A 15,224-nucleotide genomic window follows, 5' to 3' on the forward strand; every position below is an offset into this window, starting at 1 on the left:
TTTCCACCAACCTGTCCAGTTTGGCTCAGTACACTTTGGTACGGTACATCTTGCTTGCATTTCCATAGCTAATCGTACCCTTTCTTGGGAGGCAAACTGGTAGGCCAGATGGTGACTGATGTAAGAACACCAACTACATTAGAGAAGTGGTTTTCAAATGATGAGACGAGTCTTGGTGTGTCATGGGAATTTGTATAACGATAAATTATTAATAAAACCATATATCAACTGAACTGTAACAAGATTTAAAAAGACCTTTTTATTTTCATATTTTTGGGCTTTTTATGCCTTTATTATAGAGTGCCACAGCCACAGTATGCAGGTGGCAAAACTTGAACCCAGGCTGCCCGCGTACATTAGGCACAACCTAGCCACTAGGCCATCTGTACCCCTATAGAGGCTATTTTGTAAGGTTATGAATATGGTCTGCCTTGGGCAAAAAAGGTTAAAAAAAACTGCATTACAGCATGTCAAACAACAAAGTGCAATGTGGCTAGATCCACCCTTTATGGGTGTTTCAGACTGGGCATGTGTTTATAAAGATGGTGTTAAGTTTCTCCTCAGTGCTTGGCACTGAAGAGCACAACCTGGAAGTGCAATGGTGCTGTCTATCTTGCCTACGGCATATTCTACCGGTCTGGACAAACATCTGCTTTAACAAGGTAACTATGGTTCACTCTTAATCATTTTTCTGGGTACTCGAGAGAGAGAGATGAGCACAGGCGAGCCCTCTTTTCTCTAGATTAGTGATGTAGCATTTATGCAGGCAGTCTTAAAGCCCTCACTTGTTTGCATGCACTCCAAAATGAAAATCAAGCCGTTACAAAGCTGTTAGGCAGCCGCCACGCACTCAGTCTGAAGTGGACGGTAAGTACCGGTTACTTCGGTACCTTTTCAAACTTTTTAAGGAAATATTTTGGGGCTTTTTATGCCTTTATTTAGAGAGAGGGACAGTGGATAGAGTTGGAAAATAAGGATGAGAGAGTGGGGATGAGACATGCGGGAAAGAGGCTGCAGGCCAAACTCGAACCCGGGCCGCCCCTTGATATGGGGCGCAACCTTACCTCTTGGCCATCTGTGCCCCAACATTTTAAACTTTAAACAGCGGAAATGCAAACAATTGTACTAAACTGCCTGATGGAAACACAGTTGTTTATTATATAGGTCTAATGTATGCTATGGTTAGCAGAAGGGATGTGGCGTCAATTCCTTGGTTTGACCAGCCAGCTAACTGCTGTGAAGGGCTTGACTCCAATCAGCATTTGTTATGGGCTATTCTGGCTTCAAAGTTGTATAATGTAAGGAGCTCAAGAAGCATTGTCCACTCTAATGTACAAATTTTGGGTAGTGACACAGCATTAGATACCATAAGGAGAAAAAATATGCCATTCAGTGGATGATTATTGGCTACATGGTTCTCGTTAAAGGCTCAGGAAACAGAAATTTCCTGGAGAAAAAAATCCTTCCAGATATTTTTGATTTTATTTACTTATACAGTAGGTCCAGACAAATTGGCAGTAACAAAATTAACCAAAATGAATGATAAACTTCCAAATGTGGCACAGGAGTTACCACAAAACATGCTGAAATGATTTTTATGGAAATGTTTATTTGTTGGAATGAAGTTCTGGGTAAGATTTATTTCAAATGTTTTATTATTTTAATGTTGGATGATGTGAATATCAATAATAAAATTCATTGACTTCAGCTGTACTGATAAATAAGGCAAAAAGCTAAAAAAAACTGGCACTAAATGTGTGGTTACCTAAATATGCAGATGATATGATGCTCTTTTTATCGTTTGGTGTAAAAATAACATCTGTATATTGGTTTTGATGCTGAAATTTAAATAAAATCAAACTCTATCAGGTTAGAAAGGATGCACAAGTGTGTTCGTGCAGCTGTGCTCAGGTGGAATGCACAGGACTGTCCCGTGAACTCCTGCCTCTCTCATCACCACCGTGCGACATGTGATCTCCTGGAATCTCACACGGGCACTACAATCACAAACACGCCTCACCTCGGCGAGGAAAGCCCAAGCAAGAAGGAGGCGGGGAAGGAGAGGGGGCACAAGGGAGGACAGAGCGAAGAGAAAGAGAGCAGGACGGGACAGAGGAAGAGGGAGCTGTCAATCAAACCACACCGACAGCAGATCCACCCACTTTTTGTTTGTTTGTGTTTGTTTGTTTTTGCCTCCTTCAGCTTTTTGACGGAGGTGATGCCAACAACAGCGAGGGGAACGTGAGTGCGTCATCCGGTACACGTTAAGGTTGATCCGGATCGTCCTCTACCCTGCTGCTCCTGATGTTTACACCCAGGAAGAAGAATCAGCTTAACATCTTTGAACCTCTTTTAATGTAAATCTTAGCTCTAAAACTACAACAAAACATGAGGATTTAAACATTTAGAGGCCAAACTGGTGGCCGAGGTTAAGATTTGAGAGAGAACCACACCATGCTTTGAAGATGCAATCATAGACAGGCTGTAAAATTGGAATTTGAGACCTCTATATTAGTCTAAACTGGTCTAAAAGAACTAAAGAACAACTAGACTACACCACACTGTACTGCAGTTACACTAACAGATGGTGAGACAGTACAGCGCTAAGATTAGTCCGTAACCATGAGAGGGTAGAGTTCAACTACAGTAGAGAGCTATAGAGCCTCTATGGTAAACCACATGCGTTTACCACAGGAAGGCTAACGGTGTTGTTTCTACTCGGATAAAAGATCACCGCGAGTTTCTCTGTTTCTGTTGTATCTCTTGTTCTAGAGAGCAGAGTGAGAAGACTAAGAGGCTAAGACTGGAGGATCAGATGCAGAGTCTCTACTAGTTTAGTTTCTATGGTGGCTAAGACTACTCTGATAGTCACCTCCGGTCACCAACCCTCCTGATGTCCAACACTCCTGTGCACATTCAAAAACAAACAGACACACACACAAACAAACAGAATCAATCACATGGCAGCACACAGCAGCATCCAGGGGGAGGAAAATGTGGACATTAAACACAAAACGTGGCTGTTTGCATGGAATCAGGTGGATGTTGATCATAGAAAAGGCAAGAAATGTGCATCTTGGTTTCCCTTCAGGTTTAAAACATGCAAATAAGTATAATGACACCAGAATTTTACACTTGGATATTCCAGTAAATACCAAACAGCATCAATACTAAACACCATAGGACCCAATATCATGTGGCCTATGGTTTGTAGTTGCTAAACACTGCAGATAAAGTCCTGCACAATCTCTAAACCACACAAACACACTGGCCAGAAACACTGCCTACATAATCGTGCAAACTAGACACTGTTCAGGTGATTGCTTGTTATTTTTGAATGATCCCTTTCCAACTCAGATCTTATTCAAAAGATGTCATTTTGTAACATTTTGGCATTTTCAAATACTTGTTAATCAATACCTGTAATCAAAAACTGGTAACAGATTTCACTGACCAAATTACAAATGCTACCGAGCAAAACAAATATATAGTTGGATATTTCTTGTCTTATAAAAAATTTCACATTATTGACCATAAACTATTACTGTCTAAATCACAGAGGTACAATATCAGAGGAGTGGCTCATGATTGGCTGACCAGCTGCTTGAAGGACGGGTGTCTTTATCTTTATCAAATTTAAACCTTTCGAAGGTTATTTGTGGGATGCCACAGGGGTCAGTACTTGGACCATTGTTGTTAGGATTGTATTTAAACAACATGTTTTCTTTCAAAGACCCTGAAGTGTATTTTATTTGCTGATGACACATTTAACTTTTGCAGTGTAGGTCATTTAAAACACCTTCTGGATACAGTGGAGAAAAAACTACGGACAAAAAAAAATGGTTTGAATTACTGATAAATTATTACTTCACCTTGGTAAATCAAAATGCATTATTCTCGGAAACCAAGCAACAGACCTTAACAGTCAGATTAGAATGAATGAAGTTGAAATTGGAAAACATATTCAAGTGTAATAGCTGACTATAAACTAAACTGGAGAGCTCACATAAGCCATGTCACAGCCAAAATTAAAAAAAAAAAAAACATTGTAAATCAGTGTAAAGCTTGAGCTTGAGCTTTGAAAACAAAAAAAATAGTTATTAAGTGACAATATAAGTTAAATACACAAAATCTACCCAAAACGCACCTTTGCACACAATGCTTTGTGCAGCATCCTACGCTTTACCCACCTCCAGGGAGGTTGGGGGTCCTCGGTCTCTAATGCTGTCATTTTGGGGGTCAAGGGCTGAAAAGTTTGGGAACCCCTGTTGTACATGCCGTGCTGTGTAGAGCTTAAGGGGAGAACTTAAAAAACAAACACAAGCTCTATTTTTCTTTTGCAAAAGAAAGCCATAAGAATCATCAGCAAAAACCCAACAATAAGCAAACTAATCCTCTATTCTTTCAGATAAATACAATTAAATTTACAGAGTTAGTTGAACACAATACAATAAAAATAAACTGTACAATCATTTCAGAGTATCTAGAGGTTGCTTAAAATGAGGAACATGTGGAATACTTCCTCTAATGGTGATTGCTTGTAATTCTTGATGGCCTTTATATCCTTCATTCATTTGTCTTATGATATCGACGTCCTTTGTAACGTTTAGGCATTTTTTTAAATACTGATTTTTTTTTAAGGGCAATGATATAACAGGGAATGTATTTCAAAACAACTGGTGCCAAAGAGTAAAAAAAAATAGAATTTTTAAAAGCCTTTCAGCTGTAGGTTTGTCGCAGCACTTGGATTTCAAAATGTATTCTAAATGTATTACAGAATTGTAAAAATTATCAAAAAAATGCCAGAATTTCTTTTTCTTAATTATTTTTAAGTTTCTTAAGATTTAATTTTGGGCATTTTAGAGGAGGATAGTGGATAGACTTGGAAACAGGGACGAGAGTGGGGAGAGACATGCAGCAAAGGGCAAAGGCCTGATTCGAACCCTGGCCGCCCGTGTACATGGGGTGTGCCTTAAACCACTCCACCTTCTGTGCGCCCACAAATTGCCTGAATTTCAAAGTGAAAGTGGTTGATACCATAAAACTCAAATGCTTCTCTTTAGCATCTAGTAAGCTTGACCAAATTACCAAAATTATAGGACAAAGTCCTACAAACTGTCAAAACTGACATTCTGAATGGTTGCCTTTTTGCTTATGCAATTTAAAAAATGTAAAGGTGAAAAGGTTAAGGTGCTTGTCTTATCTGTTGGATTTAGTCATTTTCAATGTGCTTATCATACAAAACATATCATTTTGTAGTGCTATGGTTATTTTGACACAATTAATCAATGCATCATTTCAAAACACCTGGTGTCAAAGTGTATCAGGAAGTATCATATTATTCCAAGCGTTGACATTTTTGCCCCCCTGGATCAACATTAGGTTTATAACAGCAGCAGAATTTCAAACTCAAGAAACAACACTGACTCCTGATTTATAATCAGAGAAATCACTATCATATTAAAATATTGTCATTTCCATCTTTATGCTGATGACACTATACTATAATCCTTTGCCAAATCCATTTAAGAAGCTCCTCTAAATCTACAGCTTTCATTTAACCTCTTACGAAACCGTCTGCAGAGGTTGAAACTAAATGAAAAAAAACAAAATGAAAATGAAAAAAAAAATGACTCAACATCAACATAACTTTAAGTGTATGGCACCCAAAACTGACTAATTTCATTCATTCATTTAAGTCCTGAGAAGACACGCTGAGGGGTGACCCTCATTTCAGTGGTGCTGAGGTGTACAACAGAGAAGATTTAGAGAAAGTAAGCAAATACAAGTATGAAAAAAACAGATATGGCAGGCAGTTCTTAAAGTGCTTTATAAATAAATACGCTGGTCTCTTCTTATTGTTAGAGCAGGTAGACCAGTTTTATAATAGAGAAGACAGCCATGAGTTCCATAGCTATCCCCAGTAATAAATCTGAGCTGAATGATGCACTGCATCCAAAGGTTTTAAGGTTGTACCGACTGCATGTCTCCAAATAACATCCTATTAATCCAACACAGAAAGGAAAACTGCTTCTATTATTCTTTTTATAGCAAAAATGGGGAGGCAAGATTTATTCCTATAAAAAAACTCTGTTAAGATTGAATAAAAGCACATCCTTGTGAGTTTTAAAAGTCAGTTTCTCATCAGAGCAGATACCGAGGTATTTATAGGAATACACTTGTTCAATTGTTGTGATTTTCATTTTGTTTGGGAAAAATTTGAACTAGTTTCAACCTATGAAGGCAGTTTTGTAAGATGTTTAATGAAAGCTGTAGATTTAGAGGAGCATGTTGAATGGAATATACTACAGTGTCATCAGCATAAAAATGGAAATGATAATATTTAAATGAGGTGGTTATTTCACTGATATAAAAACCAGTCCAAGTGCGTAACCTTGGGGTTCTCCCTTTGTAATCTGGAGAAAAGATGACAATTATTTGTTTTGACACACTAAATTCTTTCAGAGAGGTAGTTTTAGATCCACTTCAAATTATTGTTTTTAAAACCTAAGTTGTAAATTTGATAAAATAAAAGAAGGGAGTTGTCTTTGGCAAATCAAATTGACTCAAATTTGAGGACAAAGTCCTGAAAATGGTCTAAACTGCAAAAACATAGCGGCAGGTTGCCTGAACGCTGCCACTGTGGTTGCTCAGTTTAGTTTACAGGTGATTGCTTATAATTTTGATGGATTTGCAAGAACTGTAAACTTTGATACAGAACTAGCAGAATAATATCAATACCTGCTTCAACATCACTGCATCTAAACAGAAGAAGTCCTTGGCCCCAAAGTTGATTTTGGGCAATTTCTTGTGTTTCATTTCTCAAAATTGCAGAAAAGTTTTACATTTTATCTGTGATGATATGCACTAATAGTATGCACAAAGTGCCAACATATCTCTGTTTCACTTACAACAGTTATCAGTTGCAAATATGATTTAGAATTATACTTTTTTTGATGAGATTATCTGTTAAATAACTGAGATTGTATTACTTTGACACATAAGGTATTGAAAGGATTTGAAAGCATGTAAGCATCATTGAAAACACATGGTGTTGGAAAAGTATTGATAAAGCACAACAGCTCCAAACCCTTAAAACCAGCATGCTTTTATCACCATCTTCATTTCTCTCTCTTTTCAGACTAACCCAAACACAAGGCTTTTAAATGAACAATGAGCCTGAGCTACCGATTGAAGTGCACGTGTTTTTGCTAAGGCAATTGTTGAGCAATACTTCATCTTGAATCAATTCTTAATTTTTTCCAATTGCCTGTGTTGTTCCTTCTCAACAGGAGTCAGAAGTTTTGGGACAGCTTTGGCACGCTAAATTTTCATGCAAAATTTGCTGAACTGGAGCAACTCAATGGAGACCCTTCTTGCTATTTCCAGAGCGTTCACGGTCTTGGACATCCTCTCTGCCTCCCCTAAATCTTTTGTGTCATTCAAACACACGTGCATGTGACATGCAGTGTTCCCCAAACACCTCAGTTAATGCACCAAAAGATTCAGCTGCTGTTTTCTTCAATTTCACGAAAAAAAGTAAAATTAATGTGTTGCTCAACTTTTCAGCTAAACGTTTTCCAACACCTTAGCTGAACACGTGAACGGCAGTTGTGCGTGAATCCCAGCCTCACTCGGTGTGACCTTGAACCATGTGGTTTTATCCTCATAAGCACAGTCTTAATATTTAATAGCAATACCTCGTATGTGCTGTGGCTCCGTCTGCTCCTCACTTAAATCAAGGTGAGAGCTGTTAAAGTGAAAGCACGGCATGTGTGCTCTATAGGAAAGGAAGTGCACTGCATTCACCACACCAGCCATGGAAAAGTCAATAAAAAACATGCAAAACATGGCATGTATTTGTCTTTTATCATGAGGCCAAAATTGTAGCTGACATCAAAATTGCTCAGCCCTCATCAATAGTATCAATAAGTACCAGAGATTTGGAAAAACTCTTACAGAACAGACATACAGAAGAGGAATAAATCATCAAATCTAGCTAGGAAGCAGTTTCAACCTGTCAGAATTGTACAAAAACATTTACAACATCTCCACATGGGAAAGACGCCGACATATTTGCATATTGTGTTTGTCTGCAGTTTTTGGAAATTAAAAATAAAAGATTGCTGGGTGCAGAACTTCTGTTTTTGTTGGTGTGATGTTGAAGCATATCATTTCATATTTACATGGATTATAATGAAGTTTAAGACTTTGGCATGGTGATAAATCTAATGGGAAAATGGTGATCAAGACTGATATTTGACTTTGTTTTGCAAAGTAAGGGATACCTTCAGTCAAACAGAATTTTGGCAAAAAAAAAAAAACTGGAAGATCATGATTCTGGACCTTCAGCAAGACAGAAAAAGTCTAATTTTATACATTTTAATGAGGCAAAACAGACAAAAAAAGACAAATTATCCCTATAAGAGGTGATTTAAAATTCAAGCCTTTTACTTTTCCTAAAGGGAGTTTTTTTATGTGATTTTGGCATCCTGTTTGCACCTGTCCACCTCAAATTTAAACAAGACTTTCTCTTTTCTTTAAGTGCCTGCTTATTTAGAAAGACACCAAACATGTCCTGTGGGGGATTTTTGACTTAAAAACTCACATAAGGACAGGAGTTGTTATTTTAAGGTGCCCCGAGCCTCACCTCACTGCACCCACAGCGAGGTAACAGCGAAGAAGAGGCTGAGCGTAATTCCAAGAGAGGTTTATGAAATCAGGGCAATCCCCTTTGACCAACTCCATCCCGGCTATGCAACAGTTGGCCGAGGGCGCTGCCTGTCACAGCCTGAGCCGGGAACACACTTAACGCAACGTGCCGATTGGGCCGCACTCGACATCTCAGAGGAACAACTCAAGCTTGTTGACTTCAATCCTATTAGTCAGGAGAGCCACACTAATCACAGATGGGGTTATCCTCCCCCTCTTCTTCCCTCTAAGGTCAGCATGGAAACGGTTAACGGGGGCCACAACTCTGCAAAAAAAGAGCACTGTGACTTTGTTGTAAAAACTGTGCACCTTGGAGCCGCCATTGAATGGAAACTTTGTCCCACAAAGGTGCAGTTTGCATCGGTCGTCACTGACTTTACAGATAGCAGGAAGCTGGGAGGGCACCCAGAGGGGCGACTAACGCAGCAGCAGTTACATAAATCACAGTAAAACCTGCCTTTTCTACACCGGTCAGAACCTGAACGCATCTGTCCTTCAGCACAATAAGTACCAATAAATTCCTCCGCAGAAGCACTGTATTTGCTCTTTAGCCTCTCGGCTGTGCAAAGCTCTGTTAATTCCAGTGCCGGAGCGGTTCAGTCGGTCACAGCATGGCACATTCTTTCTGTTGCCACTGGAGAACTTTTTCTCTCTAACAGGATAACCTGTCTGCATGGGAGAGAGAGAGAGGGGGAGAAAGGGGGGAGGGTGAGTGGTCTGAAAAGGCCTCTACTCTACTCACCATCCGACCCCTGTGGATGATCACTGAGCCCTCTCCACGACAAGAAACGCACTCTCTGAGGCTTGAAAAATGCCAGCGGCACATCCAAAAATCACTCGAATTTACTCAAGTTAGGAGGAAAGACTTTAATTAGGAAGAGGCGATCACTTCCTCTGGAATATTTGCTCATTAATGATCAATAAGTTACAAACACATGGGAAAACTTCCTGATAAACTGCCAGCATCATGACCTATTTATGCCAACTTCATTTCCCATAAGGTTGCCAAATTTTTAAGCTTTAACACTTGTTTGACACCATGTGTTTTAAAATGATACAGTCCTTGTCATTTTGCTGATTTAAAGTACTAAAACTTTATAAAAAAACAAAAATTTATTAAGACAGGTGTGTAGGAATGGTAAGAATTAGGGTTGTCAGTATTAATGCATTATTTGCAATTAATCAAGGTCAATGGTTAGTGCATTAATTCTTCAGAATCACATGAATCACATCCTTTATTGTCCCTTTCAATACACTTAAGAAAAGCCACTGCAGCATCTCTGCAGCTCAGTGGACAAGTCAAAGTAATCAGCACCCATGTTACCGAACATTTACCCTATCTTCTATTCAATCCCTAACAAGTTCCTTTTTCCATGGTTAAGTTATTGTCATAATCTTCCATCTATCCGAAGTTCTTCATTTTCTTTCAAAATAAAAGCAGGTCTTTAGCCAAACAGGAAGTCAGATATGCTTAGTTTAAAGCCAAATTCAGACAAAAGATTCAAGACAAGTTGAAACTTGCAACTACTCTCAACAGTCCTGCGACGTTCTAAGCACCTGTCAGCTCACACCGCTGCAACTGAAGGACATGATGCATCATTTACATTGACATTACGAGCAACTCGCCATATAATTGAGCGTGGCAGTGAAACTGCACAGCACGTAAAAAATGTATCTCACATCTTGTCAGAACTAACATATCTGCCAAGAATAGTTTTTCCATGGACAGATTTAGCTCTGACAGCCTCGAATTTCTCATGTATTATCACAAACAACGCCCAGTGGGCAGGTTATGGAGGAGACAGGAGTGTTTACGGGCTAAAATTTAAGAGTAAAAACTTTCCAAAGAATTAAGATAAATGCAATAATTCAAAATTCAACAACTCTTTTAGGGATGACCAATATCAGTTTTGGCTGATATAAAAATTTCTGCCAGTAATTAATTGTATTCATGATCATTCCTTACACTTTAAAATGGGTTTTAAGGCATGAAATTGACTTATTTGTTCATCCTCAAACTTTAAATTGTGTGTTTTAAGGACTGAATTTTTAGGTCTGAACCTTATGTAAACATTTGTAGAGGTGAAAGATAGCTCAGACCTGAAACTTCAGTCTTTAATATACAATATATAGTTTTAGAATGAGCAAATGAACAAATTTCAGTCCTTAAAACAAACTTCAAAGTGTCAGGAATGATGATCAAAGAAAAGACTTAAAACCTTAAACTCCCTTAACTTATTTGTTTGTTTGGCTGATATTTACAGCTGGTATAACTGATTTTTATAGCCAAATATTGGTTGTAAACAGCAGCAGAAATGTTTCTATCTACAATAGTTCACTTTTAAAGTTAGTATCTGCCGATAACGATATCATACCAACAATGTCTACATCCCTAAAATAATTAATGCCATTATTGACATGATGCATATAGGGAAAAAATCCAATATCGTACATCCCTGAAACTTCTTTTTACTTTTGTCGCCTTGTAACTTTGGTGAATCAGCATTCTGCAACATGCCGAACTGAACTGCAGGCGATGGGCTTAAGTCTAGGGCTGGGCAATTAATCAAAATTAGATTAAATCGCAAAATGGCCTGCTGCAATTTTTAAATCGCAGACGGTGCAATATTTCTTTGATCTGAAATTTGTGTCAAAATACTAATTTGAAACTTTTTTTGCAGCAGAGATATTATGCATGACCTATGCAATCATTCAAGGGCCATTTTTTAGGATAATAACAAAAATCCTACCTTCTTAATTTTTGTACCTTTTTCTTATTAAATATGAGAATGTCAAAAACCCTTCAATGCAACCATTCATATCCAAATGTCAATACGAGTCAAAATCATCAGAATGCAATATTTTTAAAGAACTGTTTAGCCCTTGTTTAGGAGTAAAAGTAAGTTAAGAAATAATCGCATATCAAATCATTCACAATATTGAGGGGCGAAAATCACAATTAGATTATTTTCCAAAATCGTTCAGCCCTACTTAAGACAGGACAAAAATCCAAATGAAACAAAAAGTTTTGAATGCAAAAAAGGGCATTTTCAAAACTCGACAAAAAGAGGCGTTAATGGCGATGGACTACTGAAATTCTGAGCTTAATGTGATTAAGAATGGTAATTGTTTGACAGACCTAGCCTCGATCAGTCAAAAGTTAAGGGCAAACTTCCGCAAAAACACACTGATGATGTTTCATTGCCCATGTATTTGTGCAAAATGTAAAGTGTGCAGGAGTTTGGCAGCAATTTTGGGGCTTTGAAAACAAGAGATGACCCATATGAATGAAAGAAGTATCACTATGTTTATTTCACTAGTTTCAAATCAAAGTTTAAAATTCTGGTGTCATTACAAGCTTCATTTTTAGTATCACAAACATGATTGTAAATGATGTGCTTTGTTATCTTCCTTTTATTTTCTGTGACAGAGCCATTCTTCAACTGTTTAAAAGGGGGAGGGAGTCACTATGGAAACAAACCCCATGGCGAGTTAGTGGCGTCCAACCATGATGGTGCTACTTGTCATAGCTGTCGTGCTTGCAAGTGACACTAGAGCAGAGGGGCACTGAGGGAAACCAAGAAAAAAACTAAATTTAGTTTGACTCCTCCATCACTCCGCTTCCACTGCTGCTAATTTTGGAGTCGTAATAAGGAAAAGGAAAATCTCATTTCCTCGCAACTTTCTTCAGCAGTTTTTTTTTCTCCCTCAGCACTTATCCTCCAAAGACTCGAGAAGGTGCGTTTCTCTGAGCACAAAAGGGGAAAAGGAAGAAATAGCCTCCCCTCATTTCAATACAGTGACTAACCCACAGCCATCACCACTCCCACAGAGGAGGGAGGCGGGGGCAGTGGTCCCTATGGCTACCAACGGGCCACATTGTTCCCCGACCGGCCCACATTCATTACTGACAAAAAAGACACTCACACAATCACACACTAACTGAAACACAGCCGATTAATACATTTCAAGTTAGGATTCACGCAGGTGAGAATGCGTCACGCTGGCTTCAACAGCATCACGGAAATCTGAGTGCTCATCATCCTGAGGTTGTTTGTTTCTGCTTTCACACCTCCGTGGTTTCAGGTTGCGTTTTCTGCCTCCATTGAGGAACTGTTTTCTCTTTTTAAGAGGTCAATCTGCCTCTTGGGATGGGAAAGAAAAAAGCAGAGAGAGGCTTCCAAGAGACTAAGCCACCCTCGCCTGGTTCCTCTTGTTTTGAAGGAAACTGACACTGGCAGAAGGAGAGTTCACTTCATCTCATGTGTGGTGGCTGACACAGACGTGGTTCTTAGAAAAACACCAGCAAAGTGGAACCTCAGCAAACATACTAAAAATGTAGCAATGTTACACCTCTCTAGCGGATTATCGGAAAATCCACTAATCAAACACTGAGCAATGGGATTAGCCGCTGGTGGGAAGTAAATACAGAGAACTCACTGTTTTTGAGTCCAACTCGTGCCTGGTTTGGGCCAAAACTTTATCCACGCCGGCCTGATCAACAAAAGTGACGAATCCAAACCCTCTGTAGGCACCATGGAGCGAGAGTGAGGTAGAGGAGAGAGGGAGAGAGGGGGTATTAATGGCAGGGAAACTGATGTTGACATGTGATGAAACGTTATGAGCAGAGAGGAATCACGGAGGTCAGATAAACTTTCAGCTCCGGCGGAGGAGCCCGGCTCGCAGATCCCTCACCTCGAGCGCTTAGTAACCGGATCTCGCATCACCATACACTCCTTCACCTCGCCGTACTTGCAGAAGTACTCCTTCAGACCCTCTGGGGAGAGAAACACAGAGAGATGGCACGTTAATAGACGAACCAACACGTAAATAAACAGCAACAACTTTTCAGTAGAAAATCTGGAAGGGATTTGGTTTGCAGAGACTGCTGAGATTTAAATTTAAGCATCAAATGAGCCGTGATCAAGCCTCCAAAAACATAAAATCACTCACAGCACCACTAATAATTCCATCTTGAATTCTTTATGTTATTTCTGAGTGAGCAATCTGATTTTGCTCATTTTAATGAGCTTTTAAGAACCACTCATTCATCATATGGCAGCTTTGAATGGCTGCATTCATTCTGGAGGTAGGATTCATGTTCAGAACTTTTTAAAAAAGCCAAAACAAATAAACAAATTCAGCAAAAGCAAACAAAAATAATAAGAAATGCTGCTTTACAAATATCATTTTAAACACATTAAGGCAAATTTGAGTTAGCTAGCTAAAAGATTTACCTTGTGTTGTTTGCCAGCTGAGTCCACCTATGAACATTTTGCTGAAAAATAAAGAAAAACAAAATAAATGCACATTTTATATAAAAGTGGCGGTCTGTGGGTTTAATTAAATACTTTAAATTAAGTTTAAGCACATTAAAACAACTTTATAAAGGGTTAAAGGTGAACTCTTCAGGTCTGAGAGTGTATCTGATTTAACATGAAGGCTCCCTGTGTGGAGGTGGACGTCCTCGCGCAGAATACCTGGTTTGTTTCTGAGGTGTGCGCGTGGAAAGAGCAACAAAAAAAAAAAAGTTTTCGTTACCAGGGGTCGTGAGGGGAGTCCGTGCTGGACAGGCTGCTCTGGCTCCCTTCCGTCTCCATTCCTCGTCCTCGCTGTGTGTGATTGAGTCTGCCGTGAGTGACTGCTGCCGTGTGTCCGAGCAGAGCCGAGCCGAGCCGTGCCGTGCGGGAGAGCGAGCAGGCGGAGAGTGAGTGAGAGGAGCTGGGCGGGTTTGGCCCGGGGTGACACAGAGGGGAGCGGGCCAGATGCAGGCTGGGACAGACTCCTCCTCCTCCTCCACCTCCTCCAGTCAGTCCCCGCCGCTGTCCCTCTCTCATCCCAGCACCGAGGAGGCACGCGGGCACGGTGTGGGGGGGCACGAGCTGTTAACCGCATCGCTTCCGGGGGAGCCTTTAAAAATAAAAGCGGGAATTGCAAACTTCAGTCGAAGAGTTAATGTAAAATAAAAAAGTCAATTTGTTCCTAACCCAGCAAAATACAAGTGGTGAATTTTGATATATTTATTTTATTTTTTAAAACCGAAATTGACTAGCTTTTATGCGCTGGAGGGGAAACACCGTAAAACACTGAACCCTAAGGAGAAACAGGCACACAGACTAGGACATTAATAACAGAAACAATGATTAATAAATGCATTATAAATATATTAGCAGAGGTGGTGAAAGTAATTTAGTAGCCCTGTGCCAAGAGCATTTTGTTAGCATTTTGCTAACCTTGCAAAGCAGAGGATTGTCCAGATTCCATGTCTGTCATCAGGCAAACCCATCCTGCAAATCTCCAATCTGAAACACTAGAGCTCAATAGTGCCCGCCCACTTTTCAGTGGTTCCGGAAGTAAATCCCCCATAGACATTTTGCAACATCCTTATTACAACACTTTTCATACATGACCCCCAAACTAGACAGCTACCTGAGTACTCATGACTTTTAAACAATTGATTCAGTGCAATAATGGCTTTCAAAAGCAGAGAAAAAGGCAAAGGTACAAGAATG

The 15,224-nt window shown here is 39.5% G+C and overlaps 1 protein-coding gene across 2 annotated transcripts in view; it reads right to left on the minus strand.

Annotated features, from left to right (window-relative positions):
- msi1b (musashi RNA binding protein 1b) overlaps nucleotides 1–14,463 on the minus strand; it is a 43,132-nt gene extending 28,669 nt beyond the window's left edge. The window contains exons 1-4 of one of the 2 annotated variants that reach the window (XM_041786572.1): nucleotides 14,254–14,463; nucleotides 13,950–13,990; nucleotides 13,408–13,489; nucleotides 13,153–13,237 (exon numbers count right to left, since the gene is read on the minus strand). In XM_041786572.1, the coding sequence (XP_041642506.1) occupies nucleotides 13,153–13,237; nucleotides 13,408–13,489; nucleotides 13,950–13,990; nucleotides 14,254–14,312 (267 nt within the window). In that variant the 5' untranslated portion in view covers nucleotides 14,313–14,463. Of the gene's footprint in view, nucleotides 1–13,152; nucleotides 13,238–13,407; nucleotides 13,490–13,949; nucleotides 13,991–14,192 lie in introns of both variants that reach the window. The other variant, XM_041786573.1, reaches the window with a different exon arrangement.
- Between the last annotated feature and the right edge of the window lie 761 nt (nucleotides 14,464–15,224).

Source organism: Cheilinus undulatus, linkage group 5 (assembly GCF_018320785.1).
Source record: "Cheilinus undulatus linkage group 5, ASM1832078v1, whole genome shotgun sequence".
NCBI classification, from domain to species: Eukaryota; Metazoa; Chordata; class Actinopteri; order Labriformes; family Labridae; genus Cheilinus; species Cheilinus undulatus.